This window comes from Monodelphis domestica, chromosome 3 (genome assembly GCF_027887165.1).
Source record: "Monodelphis domestica isolate mMonDom1 chromosome 3, mMonDom1.pri, whole genome shotgun sequence".
Lineage (NCBI taxonomy): Eukaryota > Metazoa > Chordata > Mammalia > Didelphimorphia > Didelphidae > Monodelphis > Monodelphis domestica.
In genome coordinates, this window is record NC_077229.1 from 101,843,644 (window position 1) to 101,858,881 (window position 15,238).

General features: G+C 50.0%; 1 protein-coding gene across 23 annotated transcripts in view; it reads right to left on the reverse strand.

Moving 5' to 3' along the window:
• PLEC (plectin) overlaps positions 1–15,238 on the reverse strand; it is a 119,657-nt gene that overhangs the window by 51,829 nt on the left and 52,590 nt on the right. For 4 of the 23 annotated variants that reach the window (XM_007488719.3, XM_016432023.2, XM_007488717.3 and 1 more), the window contains exon 1: positions 14,443–14,745. The exons of 16 other annotated variants lie outside the window; for them this stretch is intronic. In XM_007488719.3, coding sequence (XP_007488781.1) covers positions 14,443–14,554 — 112 coding nt within the window. In that variant the 5' untranslated portion in view covers positions 14,555–14,745. Of the gene's footprint in view, positions 1–9,807; positions 10,037–14,442; positions 14,746–15,238 lie in introns of those variants that run through there. 3 more of the 23 variants (XM_016432019.2, XM_016432018.2, XM_007488715.2) reach the window with 2 other exon arrangements.

Below are 15,238 nucleotides of genomic sequence, written 5' to 3' on the forward strand. Positions count from 1 at the left end.
CAAGGTCCTGCCTCCCGCTGGTCCCAGCCCTCTGCTGCAGCCTTATTTATCTGAGTGTTCTTTAATGGAGAACTCCAGCCAGGCCTTAGATTCTCACAGACAACTAGCCCAGGAGCTGTCCAGGGGCAGAAAAATTAGCTTCTCTTCCCATCTCTCCCAGAACTAGGCTTTTACAAAACAGGAGCCTGTGAAAGCTGCCTGGATGAAACTCCGTTTAATAGTGACATTAAATCAATACAAACCCCTACATTCCACCCTGCCTCCATTTCAGTACCTAGTATCCTTTTTTTTTAACCCTCACCTTTTATTTTAGAATCACTACTGTATATTGGTTCCAAGATAGAAGAGCTGTATAGATTAGGCAATGGGGGTTAAGTGACTTGCCCAGAGTCATACAGCTAGGAAATTTCTGAGGCCAGAGTTGAACCCAGGACCTCCCATCTCTGGGTCTGGCTCTCAATCCCCTGAGCCACCCAGCTGCCACCACCCCACCCCACCCCAGTTACTAGTATAATTACTGAAGGCAAAGTCAATTCTCAGCTCCCATGTCTTCTCCCAGACAAACCTCCCTCATTCTTTTAGTTCTACTAAAAGTAGCTAGTCCAAGAGTCCCTTCTCTGGAAGACTGGATCCAGATTCTGAAAGACTCAAGTTCAAATCTAGCCTCAGACATTTAGCTGTAATGTAACCCTGATCAAATCTCTTAACCTTTGCCTCAGTTGCTTCATTTGTAAATTGGGGGTAATAAAAGAGCCTACACTTCCCAGGGTTGTTGTGACATTAAAATGATATTTTTAGAGTGTTTTGAAAACCTTAAAAAATACTATCATTTTTATTATTTCTACCTAGAGACGCTCAGGTCTCTTCTGACTCCTCTCCCCCAATTCTTGCTGTCCACTTTTCCAGCCATTAATTCTGCCCATCGCCAGCTGTTAGAAATCTAGGCAGCAAACTTCCCTGCTCTCAGCTCTGTCCTTTTCTCTCTATGGCTTCTGTCTACACTAGGCAACTCCATCCTCTTTCGACTCAACCTCAACACGTCTACTACATGCAAGTTACTATGCTTGGTGATGGGAACATAAGAACCAAAAATAAATATGAAACAGTCCTGGACAAAAAAAAAATATGACTCCTGACAAAAAAATATGAAACAGCCTCTGAGGGGAAAAAAATGACAGCCACTGACAAAAAAAATGGGAAACAGTCCCTAACAAAAAAAATGACAGTCTCTTACAGAAAAAAAAAATGAAGCAGTCCCCAGCCCAAAGGGGCTTACATTCTTCTGAGAAAGTTGTAACGTGCACAGAGAAGCTTAACAGCTTCTGAGACAGAGCTGGATAGAGCTTCAGAGGTCATTGCTTAGTCCAACCACCTCATTTTACAGATGAGTAAACTGAGGCTCAGCAACAGGGACCTGCCCAAGGTATATTGATTGGCAAATTAACATATTAATATAAATCAGCAAATTAACATCAGCTCTGGCTGATGTTAAGAACCCCCAGAAAAGTCCAAGCCCAGTCCCCTCTTCTCAGGGCAGGGCAGGTCTTCTGTTTAACTCAGTTCTAAGAATGTGTGTCTGGTCCTTTGCCCTAGTACTGCCTGGGTTCAAAGACCTTGCCCCCTCCTACTTGGAGGGGCTGCAGGAGCCTGTGATCCATAGCTATGTAGTGAGTCATAGAGTGCCCGGGGAGACACCCATTCCCCCATTCTCCACCCCATCACATATGCCCCAGGTAGCATCTGGGTGCTGGGGAGGAGATGGCCATTAGGCACTCCCTGGCTGACTTCTGGACCTGCAGAGCCAAGGTTCAGGTCTTCTCTGCCAGGAGACAGCACCTCTAATAGAATGTCCCATCCTGCTCCCTTCTTCTCCCCATTAAGCCTCCAGGCCATTGCTGCCCAGAAGAACTAGGGGGAGAAAGTGTGGCTTGGGGGAAGGCAGGGATGACTCATGGAGGGCTTCCCTAGACAGAAGCAGAGTCAGATTCAGAGGGGCCCAGAGAAGGGGTAGAGATGAGCCAGCCAGGGCAGAGTGCCAGTGAGTCAGAGCACAGTGGGGGGAGAGAGGGGGGATGCAGAGAGGAGGAGGGTCTGGGGGAAGTACCAGTGAGTCAGTAGGGAAGGAAGCCGCACCTGTGAGCCACGGAGGAACTGGAGGGGCTGTGTTTGCTTTTTGGGTGGGGCCCTTCCAGATAACAGTCCATAATAATAGCAAAGGGACAAAGGGATAGAGGTGGAAGCCTAGATGAGGTTTCCCCCAGCCCCCAACCTGGGCAGGGACAGTTTGTGCTGACCAGGACTCCAGACCGCAGGGGCCTCAAGGGAGTGCTGGCAACCCAGCGTTGGCTAGCATAGGGTGAGAGCAAAACAGGCAGGGGCAGAGGGAAGGATGCGTTTCCCAGGGAAAGAACAGCTTTCTTTGGGGAGTCCTGGCTGCAGCTTCAAGGCCTGAAACCCCAAGCTGGCCAGCTTTGGCATCCAGGAATCTATTAAACAGAGCCTCTGCTCTACCCCCTCCCCTCAGCCCCCACCCCAGCCCCCAAGCCAAGCCCTGCATGGAGCCAGCCACAGAAAAGAATGCAACTGCCTCAGAACCACAAGTATTTTCCATTCCCTGGCACATCTGGAGTGATGAGATCCAGCTGTTGGGTTGCATGATGCACCCATGTGTCACCAGACCCAGAAATAAATCCACTTCCATCTCACTCTTGCTAAAGCCCCAGCCTCAAGCCCAGGACTCTTCTCTATCCCCCAAAGAAGAAGGGGGCCAGAGAGGGACCTCTTAGTCCCGGCCATGGAGCTAATGCCAGCCCTCCCCCCCTCCTCATGTCCTGACTATCAGGACTGGCAGGCTGGTGCTTGAAGGCACCTCAGAGGTCACATATTCCAAACAGCCCTCCCTCCAGCCCTCATTTTACAGACGACAAAAGCGAGTCCCCAAGAGAAGAGACTTGCCCAAAGTCACAATGAGTAGAAAACAGCAGAGAGAGAATCTGAACCCAAGTCCTCTGACTCCACAGCCCAGGGCCGCTGTACCAAGCTGCCTGGTTGGATCCTGAACTCTGGATAAGGCGTGATCCCAGCTATTCTGAGCCTCAACCAGAGGGGGGCACCAGAACCCCACAGGTGATAGCAGGTGCTAAGAGAGGAGTCCAAAGCCCTAAGGAAGCATGGGAGAGAGATGAGAATAAGCGAACAGGAGGGAAGACATCCCTTCTCACAGATAGCTCTTCTCCTAAAAGCAGTAGCTGTCGATGGAACTAGGAAGAAAAATACAGGAGGAATATATCACAGCTGGAGGAGATAGAGGCATGAGATGGGTCCACATGACCTCCAAGGTCCTTTCCATCTCATGAAGAGAGGAGACAAGGCCAGAATGGAGAGCCCCTGGAACATCCTGGCAGGTTCTCAGACTGGGCAGTCACCTGTTAGACAAACCTGTCCAATGGGGAAAGAGATGAACCCTGGGGACTTCATCAGAGCAGAAAGCATTTCCCAGACCCTCCATCATTCTCATGCCCTGCTTAGTGACAAGGGATCAACTTCCACAAAAATCACCCCCAGATAGTTATTAGAAAGTTGTCAGATTCCCTCTACAGCATCACCTCCTTCCTCTGCATTCACTAACTTTCCCTCTTCCTCTTCCCAAAGTGCTCTGCAAAGTTATCTCCTCTAAGAAGCATCCCTTGACACAGTTCACATGCCTTCCTCATTCTCACTGATCAGGGACTCTTGGGGGTCCCTTAGTCCTTAGTTCATGTGATACACTTATGTACTTGTTTAAAATTGTGAAACTCACAATTCACCCAAGGAACGACAGAGTGGAAATATCTTCACAACAGTGCAGACTTCTCATATTAGAGCATCTAGTTGGCTCTATGGATAGAGTCCAAGTCTGGAGATGGGAAGTCCTGGGTTCAAATATGACCTCAGACACTTCCTAGCTGTGTGACTCTGAACTTCAACTGCCTAAGGATATTTTTTTTTTAATTTTCTTGAATCACTAAAAAGTTAAATGATTCCCCGAGATCACATAGCTAGCAGGTGTCCAGGGTAAGATTCAACTCAGATACACCTGATTCTCTACTCTGCTGTACAACCTCTCAGTAAATCCCCTTATTTAGGGGAAGGAGTTGTGATTTCCTCAGAGTAGGGAATTCCTTCTATCAACCAAAATGCAATCTATCCATGAGCTATCAGAGGCACACAGAGCTTTCACCATTTGCCCAGGGTTACAACGTGGCTACTAGGAAGCCAGATCTAAATCCAACTCTTTCTGACTCCAAACCCCACAAAACCACACTGCTTCTCTTACTCAGTCACTGGTCAGTACCCAAGGGCTCACCCAACCCTACCCTTTGTCTGCCTCAGTGGCTCCATGCTACAGCTTTGAGACCTTTCATCCCCCCCCTCCCTGAACCCCTATATCATCCTTCAAGGCTCAGCTCAAAATTTCCCACCTCCATCAGCTTCTCAGACCAAACTTACTCCAGCAGAGACTGATCCTCTCCCTCCTCAGAACCCCTCCCAGGTACCTAGTATTGAAATTACTGATATAAGTCTTCTAAACTTGCTGGAGATGATAAGTAAGAAGTAAGGTGAAGATGGCACCTTTCTCTTTAGTATCACTTCTCTCATACCCCATCAACCACAACCTCTGTGGCATAGTGTTGGGTACTTGGGAATCTTTATTAAAAACAAAACAAATTAGGGGTTCTCCTATTTCTTTTTTTTCCCTATTCCTCCTCCTAACCAAAAATGGTGGGGGCAAGCACAAGCCAGAATATAAATTCATCCTTGCCTTTACATCCCAGGAGGAAGTTAAGTCCACTCACTGTTCCCCATAAGGATCGACTGGAGATTAATTAAAGTGGGTGGACTTTTAGCCAGTTCTTTGATCAGGAGAGACTCCCAAAGGAACTTGGAACATCTTTTCCCCTTTGATTCCCCAGTAAAGTTACTAAACTCCACCCCATTCCCAATGTGTTTCCAATGACTTAAAGGAAAAAAAGTTCCAACATACAGTCCAGTACTTTTAAGCTGTGTGCTACGTGGGGAAGAAAGCCTTTGAGATCACTGAATTCCAGACTTGGAAAGAAACACTGAGGCCCTCTGGCCCAATCCTAGAATGAGCAGGAATTTATTTCACAGTAACCCAGACAGTGGAAAGTTGTTCCTCTAGATCCTATCTGAAGACCTTGAGCAATGTGTGTTGTGTACTGGAGATGGGGAGAATGCTTCTCAAGGTAACTCGTCCCAATGTTCAAAGAATTCTTGTCATTAAGAAGCTGCTTCCTCTTTAGGTTGCACCCAAATTGATCTTACAATGAATACTCATAGAATTTAGAATTGTGAGGTCCTTATTGATCATATAACCAAAGAGCCTCCTTTTACAGCTTCTAAACCCAGCATGGCCCATCCCTCACCAAGGTGGTAGAGCCTTGGTTCAGAAAGACCAGAGTTCAAATATTGTCTCCAACACTTACTAGCTGTAGGGCTCTGGATAAGTTGTTTTATGTCCTTTCTCTAGCCTTAGTTTCCTCATTTGTAAAATAAAGGTTTTGGACTCAATGGTTTCTAAGATCCCTTCTAGCTCTAAATCTATGATCCTATGAAAGATGAAATACTTTGTGTGAAAAGGATTCTGATTCAAATGAAGAAACTATTTCCTAGGCAGCTAGTGGCTTAGTGGAAGGAGAACCAAGACTAGAGATGGGAGATTCTGGTTTCATATCTGGCCTTAGACACCTCTTAGCTGTATCTATTCTAAGAAAGAAGGTTAGGGTTTTAAAAAAAAGACAAGAAAAGAAACTATTCCAATCCTAAATGGACATTTTTCACCAAGAAGACATCCCAGGTGCCAGAATTTGAATGAGCCCCCACTTCCTTCCTTATTCTATATTCTCAGCCTTATCATAGGATCTGCCTCTAGAGAAGATCTAGAGAAAGAATACTTCCATAGTAGATAAAGAAGACCTCTAGAAACAAGTTGTATGTAACAGTCACAGTTTCATAATCTTTTTCTGTTCTATTTTGAACATGGAAACATTCTCTCCCTTTTGGTACTTGTTAAATTAAGAATTTTTTAAAACTAGGAATAAATATATATAATAAAATAAATTATTAAAAAAGAAAGGGAGAAACAACCAAGGAGAGAAAGCTGACAACAGACAAGGCTTCATGGCTGTAAGACTATCTTGGTGTAGAATGAGACATATATTTTTAGATACCAACAAAGTGTTGATTTGGTTTGTTTGACTGTACTTTTTGGTTACTAAGGAGGGTTGGGGGTCGGGATGGGAGGGAGCTATAAGAAAGTGACTTGGAAAGAAAAGAGCCTCAATAAAACTAAAAGACTATTGTCTAGCAAATCCGCCCTCTCACAAATTCCCCCACCCCTCAGGATATCAGGCTCCTCTCATAGATGTGGGAGCTACCACCAACCAATCCTTCCCTGGTCCCTAGGGTGCCTAGATTCTCTCAGCTTTCCTGCTGTCAAAACAAAACAAAACACCTTCCTTCTCTTGAAATAACTACGCCATGTTCAGGTTAAAGAAAATGACTTTACTAAATAATTAAAGGAAAACCTAACAAAACACAAATGAGACACAAAGCTTATATGGTTGAACAGGTTCCAAAGTGTAGAGCTGGAAGACTGTATTCTGAATGAGGGAATCACTAACTCTCAGAGTTGAAAGGAACCTCAGAGGTGTACCAGGCCAACCAGCCCCTGGGGCAGGGATGTCATGGACATCTTTCGCAAGAGGCATCCGGCACTGATCAATAGCTTCCACCCTCAAAAGAGTATAATTAACTTTTGGATAACTCTAATTTGTAGAATATTCCTCCTGATGTTGAATCAAAATATGCCTTCCTTTAACTCCTGCCCTTTGATCCTAATTCTCTCTACTAGGGTCAAGCAGGATGGCACAGAGTACCCAGCCCGGTGTTAGGAAGACTCATCTTTCTGAGTTCAAATCCGGTCTCAGATACTTCTTACTGGCTGTGTCACCCTGGGCAAGTCATTTAATCCTATTTTCCTCAGTTTCTTCATCTGTAAAATGAAATGGAGAAGGAATTGCAAACCACTCTAGGTTTGCAAACAAAGGTTTGCAAACCTTTGCAAAGAAAACCCCAAATAGGGTCATGGAGAATGTCGGGGGTCATGACTAAAAATAACTGAACAACAAAAGGGTCAAGTAAAACAAGTTTAATCCTACTCTTCCATAGAGCAAACTTCAGCTATCTGACTGAGAGTGTAATTTAGGTTCCATCCTCACCAAAGCATCTCTTTCTTGAGCTAAACATTCTAAGTTCCTCCAAATGATCTTCCTGTGTCATGGTTTCAAGTAATAATAACAATAATAATAGCTAACATTTATATAGTGCTTCCTGGGCTCTAGGCACTGTGCTAAGCATTTTACCAATGTTATCTTATTTAAATCTCACAATAATCTTGGGGGGTAGGTATGCTATCATGACCTCAATTTAGCAAATGCCGGAACTGAGACAAATAGAGGTTAAGTGATTTGCCCAGCATTATATAGCTAGAAAGTATCTGAGACCGAATTTGAATTCAGGTGTTTCTGACTATAGGCCTTGTGCTCTAACCGCTTAGCTGGCCCTCTCTATCCTTGTCACCCTTCCTCTGGATAGTCCAGTTTGTCAATGTTCTTTCTAAAATTTGAACACCCATCCCCAGACAAAATTCTCCAAATGAGTCTGAATAGGAGAGATAACAGCGCAATAGTTAATTAACATCTCTCAAATCAGACACTGCTTCCTTTGCTGTGACCAAGAGAGGCATCACAGCATTAATAAAAAGGCCAGTTTTAGAATCAGAAGACCTGGGTTCAAATCCTGCCTCAGCCATGTAGTAACTGCATAAGCAAGGCCAAGTCACATAACTCTCAGTACCCCTGGACAACACCCTAAACAAATCTATAATTTACTCAGTGATAGATGGGTTGCAGTTTTGCATCATTGGAGGGGGTTTTTCACAGCAAAAAAGTTCTCCACAGACTGTACCCCACGCCATTCCATAGGAAAAAATTGGGGTTTTTTTGTTTTTTTGGGGGGAGGCATCTTGTCACATTTTTGACTCACAATGAGCTTGCAAAACCTCCAGGTCTTTCGTTCACAGGCTGCTTTCTACCCCTGTCTACTCCATTCCACACTCATAAGGTGACTTAAAATTCAAGTGGCAACCTTAACATTGATTGCTATTGCATTTCATTTTGGAAGGTTTAGCCTACTGCTCAAAGCCGCTAGAATCTTCTTTGAATCCCCAATTTGTCATCCAGGAGGTGGCTTGCTGTCCCAGTTTTTTCTCATACCAGCAAAAATGCTAGGGGCCACCTTATCCGCCACAAAATGTCCAGAGAAACAAAACTGATGAGCAAACCACCTATATGCCTTTGTTCAAGCCTAACCCTGTCAGCTGGAGTTGGGAACAATCATCCAGTCCCCCTCTAATCTTAACCCAATTTTTTCCTCTCCTCCCAGCCTCACCCCACCCCAGCCTTCTGGGAACCAGGGACTAGAAAATGGGAGAGGTACTTAAAGTCACAAAGATGGATAATTGAGGTCCAGAGACTGGTTCCTACAATCACTGTCTGGAGATGCTTCACATATTAAAGGCTTCAGTAAACATGAGGCAAAAGCAAACTCAAAAGTCATTTCTTTATCCGAGGCACTATCTGGGACCCTTAAAAACAATCAAGTCTCTGGGATCTAAGGAATGTCCAAACTGTGGCTAAGAGGAATGAGATGCTCCACTGTACTAGACAGGACAAGCAACACTCCTCCTGATTTATCTGTCTGTGCTTCTTGGAATTTACTCTTTCTCTGCTCCTGCCGAAGGGCCCCCCAAGATGCACCAGAGAGGGAACAATGCCCCAGGGGAAGGAAGGAATGTGAGGAGAGCCCTAGAACTTCTCTAGAGGGTCAGCAGTTCCCAGTGCCTTGGCTATGGAACTGCCCACTTCCACTGAGGTGTCAAACTCATGTAGGTGATTACTATGGACTCTCTGCCTCGGGCACATATAGAGGTAACCCTGTGTATTTAACAAGGCTTACCCAGAAACTTCAAAGGGGCCTGACCTCAATTATCTGGGTACCAGCCCCCAACTGAAAATCTCAGAGCTACTTCATTCACCAAGAGATGACTGATCATGGCACTGAGAGCCCAGAGCCAGAAACAACAGAAAATCCCCCAGGATCTTGCGCCACTCACCCCACCCCCCTGGCCTCACAGCTAGTGTGTACTGTACACAAAAACTAGGGCCATGGAAACAAACAAACAGAAGAAAGAGGGGCCTTCCAGTCTGGTGCTGGGGAAGGGGAGGGGGGATGGCTAGGATGGGGGCCTACGGGGTGGGGGTGGGGGCAACGGGAGAAGGCGGGAGGTGGGGGCTGCTTGGGCAAAGCTTCCATTTTCCATGGTGTGTGTGTGTGTGTGTGTGTGTGTGTGTGTGTGTGTGTGTGTGTGTGTGTGTGTGTGTGTGTGTGTGTGTGTGTGTGTTTGTTCCGGGAGAACACGCAGAGATGAGGTGTGTCCTCAGAACGGCAGCCCCTCCCACTACCCACCCCTTAACTCTTCCAGCCCCGATGGCGCCTTTCCCAAAGGTCCCTCTGGCCAACCTGGGGACCCAAGCAGCTTATGGAGCGTCCCAAGACTAATGTCCTCGAGTGAACAGCAGAGACGCAGAGGCCAGGGGTCCCGAGATGGCAGGAAGGGTCCCCGAGGCTCGGAGAGGAGGCTGCCCCACCCCCCTGCTTCCCCTCTCCCCCTCCCTGGGCACCCACCTACACAGCACAGCTGTTGGTACAGGTAGCCTTTCCTGTCCTGCTCCGAGCCACCGTCCAGCCAGCCAGACCGATCCAGCAGGATCTCTCTTTGGAAGGTGTAGGAGGCCGAGACGGTGGCCCCTGGCACCTGGGCTCCGGCCATTGCTCGGAAATGCCCCTAGAGGCTCCCCTCCCTCCCCGAGCTCAGCTATGCCAAGAAGCCAGGCTCAGAGGTGCACGGGGTGGGTAGTGTCTTCCCCTGCTGCGAGCGGGAGACAGCCCTGTTCCTGCTCACCACATCCTCCTCCCTCCCTCCTCTCATTTCCCCGCCCTCCCAGTCAAGCAACCGGGCAAACTGCCCGGACCAGAAGAGCCAGGCCCTGCTGTTCCGGCCACCGGCCATCGCCAGCCCAGCTCTGCCCTGCCCTGCCCTGCCCTACACACGGGGCTGGAAAAGACAGGAGACCAGAGTTCAGTCAGTCCTGCCCGGAGCACCTAGGGGTGCATCGCTATCCTCATCCCAAGGGCAACCTGGCCACATCAAAGCTGGATAGTAAGAGTGGGGCAGCCCGCCTCACCCTGCCCTGGGGAGGGGCGGGTGGGGTTAGGGAAGTGAGCTCCCTCGGAATCTGCCCCATTGAAAGGAGGGGGAAGAGGGCTGGGAGCCTCCTGCCCCACCGTAGCCTGATCTCATTTCATGGGTACAATTCAGAGCCTCCTCTTCCCAGAAGACACAAAGCTGGCCCACTAGGGTGGGCAGGCTGCCCACACCCCACATGAGGCCACACATCTTCTGCGGTGACCACACCCCCACCGCCAGCCGCCCAGGCTTCCCCAAAGAGGGTGAGAACAAAGCCCGATTCTGTGGGATTCCAAGCAGCAGCTGGCTCCCGGGCTGAGAACATAGCACTCCACTGGATCCTAAGGCTTCTTCCGCGCCGAGGGGAGTCCCCGGGGGAGGGAAGGGGCCCCAGAGTCACAGCCCGCCTACATGGCCTGGGAAATTCCCTGGGACATCAGACAAATGCAGAGGGCCAGTGGTGCTGCACACAGACTGAAGCCAGGATCTGTGGCCAACCGCGCCAGGTCCCAGACACACTCCAGAGCTGAGCAGCACCCGCTGCCTGGGCGCTGGCCCCAGCCCCTCTTAGCTCTCTCTGGGGCTCTCCCAAGGGCAGGCAGGAGTTATGAGCCCTGAGGCATAGCCCAGACTGCCCCTGGTCTGAGTCTAGTCTTGTGGTCCCCCCACGTACACTACTAGATGGAGAAGAAGGGGGGCAAGGGACACCCCTCCCTGCTTCTTTCTTGGGAAGTCCACTAAGGACAAGAGAAAAGGTCTCAGATTGAGAAAGAGAGAGAAGACACGGGCAGGCTGAGCAGGAAGGAGATGGTTAACAGCAGTCCAGTACCCACACAGATTTCAGGGAAACCACAAGCCAGAAGAGGGGGAGATGGGCTTAGGGAGACAGCACAGGGCGTGGCAGGAGACTGAGACCAGCAAGGGGGGGGGGGGGGGGAGCAGAGAACACAGCCTGCCAGATGCAGGGAGAGGGACCACCAAAGAGGAAGGAAGGTTAGGGTGGAGCAGCAAATGAGGCAGGGGAGAGGGTCTCAGATGAGAAGTTAGACTAGAGAGACCCAGGCTAGATGGGCATGTTTGGCACTTTTTAAAAAACTAAAGCTAAAATTCTAGGGGGGGGAGGGGGCAGGGAGGGAGGGAAACCACTAAAATCAACACATGCAGATGGAGATTCACCAAAAAGCCAGCCCCTGGACAAACAGCTGAGTCACCAAGCAGAGTCACAATGCCCTCTCCCTGGGGTCCAGGCTACCACACCCAACAAGCCCCTAGACCTGGAGATTAGAGAACTTGGATGGGGGAAAAAAGTACTGCTTTGTTTTCACTAAGCTCTAATTGAAATTTAGCATTTCCTTCCATTATAAACTTTAAAAAAATCATCCTGAGGCTTACATAGGCTTCACCAGAGGACCACAAGAGTCCAAGATACACTCACAAAAGAATTAAGAACTCCTGCCCTAGACTGGCAATCACACATATTCAGGGAACCCCAACTACCCAACTAAAGGGACCTCCCTCCACAGGGACACTCCCCTAGCTCAGCTCAGCAAAGCCCACTGTTCCAAGAGTGCAGAGGACCCAATACATGATGTTCCTGAATTGACCACAATTCCCCACCCTCCAGCCAGAAAGCCCCACCAGGTGGCAGCATGGGGCCCTTTCCGGGGTCTACCAGATTCCTGGGGTGGATACCAAGGCCAGAAAGATGGGTGAGTGAGCAGGGAGGAATACAGAGGACCAATTAGGCACAAAGGAGTTCTCACTCAAGCGTCCTTGTTCATGACTCTCCCAGGCTTTTTTGACCCAGGACTCTTAGCAATGCTGCCCTCCATTGCTCTCTATCACCACTACCCTTAGCCCTCCCTTCACTCAAATGAATTGAGTACCCCATCCTCTACTCTAACCAAGAGCTCATCTGATGCCCATAAAGTTTTGATATTAAATGGTAGGCAATGTGGGAGAACTCTGGTTTTCCAAGTCTACCTCCTATCCTTCAGCACAGTAGCCTTCCCCAGAATTTTGCTTGAGACTTAAAAGGACAAGTAGAGGAGGGCAGGGATAGACCTTCTCTCCCCAAACAGTAGATTGTGGGAACATCCAAGCCAAAGAGGCAATGGCTGGCCAGCAGGCAAAGGAAGGCAGCCAACGAGGGAAGAGAAGGGTGTGGTCAAATGGAACTCCACATGCTGGAGAAGAGAATGGCTTCTGAAGCCCTCTTCATTGACCCAAATCAAAATGGACCTGTCCTTTCTTCAGTCTTCAGCTGAAGTCCCCCTAAATCAAGCTAACCAAAAAAGCCATTGCCCAATTTTCCCAGCCCCCAGCATAGTTCTGCCACTTGCCTCATTCCATCCTCTGCAACCAACCTCCTGTCTTTCTCCCACTTCCCACCAGCTAAAGATATAGTGCCCATCTTCCATTTCCCTTCTCCTAAAAGCTAAGGCTAATACCAGACCCAGGCTGGATCCATCGACCCTCTGTTGTCTTCTCAAAGTCCAGATTCTGGGCTTAACCTTGAGCAAGGACCCATCAACACCCCTCTGCCCCCTCTGGGTTCTAGTAAAGGAAACAAAGTCTTGCTGGCTGCCTTGGGACCTCAGGAGAAGAGGGGATCCCTGAGAAGCCTTGGGCTCTATGGCTTTCTTTTCCCAGGAAAGAAGCAGTTTTAGATGCCCAAGCCCCCACCCTACCCTATCCCCAACTCCCAGATAGCTAAGGAGAAAGGCAGCTGAGAGTAAAGGTCCAATCTCTGTCAGAAAGGAGCTGGAGGTGGGGAAATGTGGCAGGGCTCCAGGCCTGGGACACTACTGCCCTTTCTCTTAGGACACACCTGTCCACAGGAACCTGACACGCTGTGGCTGCTCAGCAGAGTTCCCTCCCATAGGAGAGAGACACTTCATTGCCCCATTCCTGGGAAGGCAGGCTTGCATACTCCAGAAAGACTCCAGGGCATACAAAAAGGCTGAGGGACTCAAGAGTGGAAAGGGCCCGGGCTCTGGGAATGGGCAGCAGGGAGCTCTCTGCCAGCATGGCTGCCCTATGGGACCAGGGTGACTTTGTGGAAAGAGCAGGCAAAGGCCAGCTCAGCTGTTTGGGTACCACGGGCAGACATGGGAACGTGAGACCAGGCCAAGAAAGCAGCTGTGCCTGCCAGTGAGGGGAGTGAAGGAGGCCTAGGGCAAAGTGAGGGCTGAAAAGATGGAGGTGGAGAAAAAGGCCAGGCAGCAGGCTCAGTCACCTCCCAGTTCCTTAGACCCAGAGGGCTGGTTTTCTGCTCAAGATCGCTCACTGAATACCTGGGACAGCACCTCTGGCCAATCTTACCAGAGGCCCAACCCTGGCCATTGCCAAGGGAAGACAAGGGCCTCAGCCCCGAGTCATTGCTCTTAGGGGTCTTGCATCTTCCCCTCAGGAGTGCTAACTAGTCCGGCTGAGGATGAACTGCCCCCACAGGAAGGCTTTGACCTCAGCCTTCGCTTTATTTACCTGATCTGGCACCAGATCTAATTTATCTAGTTTCCTTATTTAAACAGAACTAGTCCTTGCACCTTTACCCGTGAGCTCCATCTGATCTCGTTGGCCAGGGGCGGCCCTAGGGTCCCTACTCTACAAGTTCCGGGCAGGAAAAGGCAACGGGAGACAGATTAGGATGGTCAGCCCCAGCCTTCCACTTAAGAGCCAGAGCCACCTTCCCAGCCTCAATACACAAATGAGCAAGGCCAGGCTGGGGAAGGCAGCCCTGGCCCAGAGGGTCTCTAAGCTGGCCCCTGGGGACCCCATGGAACGCTGGGCAGCCTCCATTTCCTGCCTGGATTCCCCAGGCGCCTGCACTCTCACCTAGCAGGGAAAGGAGGGGTTAAGCTTCCCACACATGTGGTTGTGTTTAGCTTAGCTCAAGGCTGAGAAGGGAAGGGGAGGGAGGGCAGAGGAAGGGAAAGTTGGACCAGAGAGGAGAGGGAGGGGTGCAAGGCTGCCCTCACCAATGGAGATTCGGCCCCCCACCCCCAGGCCCGCCTCCCAGCACCCGCCCCACCGGCAGCAGCCCTAGTGGCAGCAGATGCGGCGGCTCTTACCTTGGGTGTCCTGTGCCTGTCGGCACCACCTCCGCCAGTGCCACACAGCCGCTAAGGTGACAACGTGCCCCACCACCACCAGGGAGGGGAAGAGGCTGCCGGAGGGGTCCATAAGGACCACTGTGGGGAGAGCGGGCAGCCCCCGAGGGGAAGGGGACTCTAAGCCTGGGCAAGTGCCGGTGCAGGCTGGAGCCTATGCCTGGGGCTGGCGCAGAGAGGCAGGGCAAAGGACGGCCCCCTCCCTGCTCTAAAGGGAGGGAGGGAGGGAAGGAGGGAGTCAGCCAGCTGATTGAAGCCAGCAAGCAGGGAGGAAGTTCCTCCCCGATGTGCCAGACCCAGCCCCTTCTGCCCCCAGGAGCAGCCTGCAATGCAGATGGAGGTCCTGCCCACTGGACTCTCCGGCCCCTGTTCCCCCTCAGTTCAGCTGCCCCAAGGAAGGGAAAGGGGAGGGTTCCCTGGAGCCTTCTAGGGGGTTCAGAGTATAGAACCACCAGCCCTTTCTCCTCCTCCCTTCTTCCCTCCCTCCCTCTCTCAGCCTCCTCTCTGCCTCAGCTCAGTCTGGGCTCAGATGTCCCTCTGGCAGATACAGGGTGGACTCAAGGTTAGCCTTGGTCTTAACTCCTGCCTGCCCAAAGACACACCCTATGGGGGAGGGACTGTTCCTGCTCCAGCTTCTGCCTCACAATCGCCTGTGTTTTGTAGACTGTAGCACCCACCCCCCACCCCACCCTCTCAACACACACACACACACTCTCTCTCTCTCAAGAGCTCTGAGGCCAGGTCAGGGCACAGATAG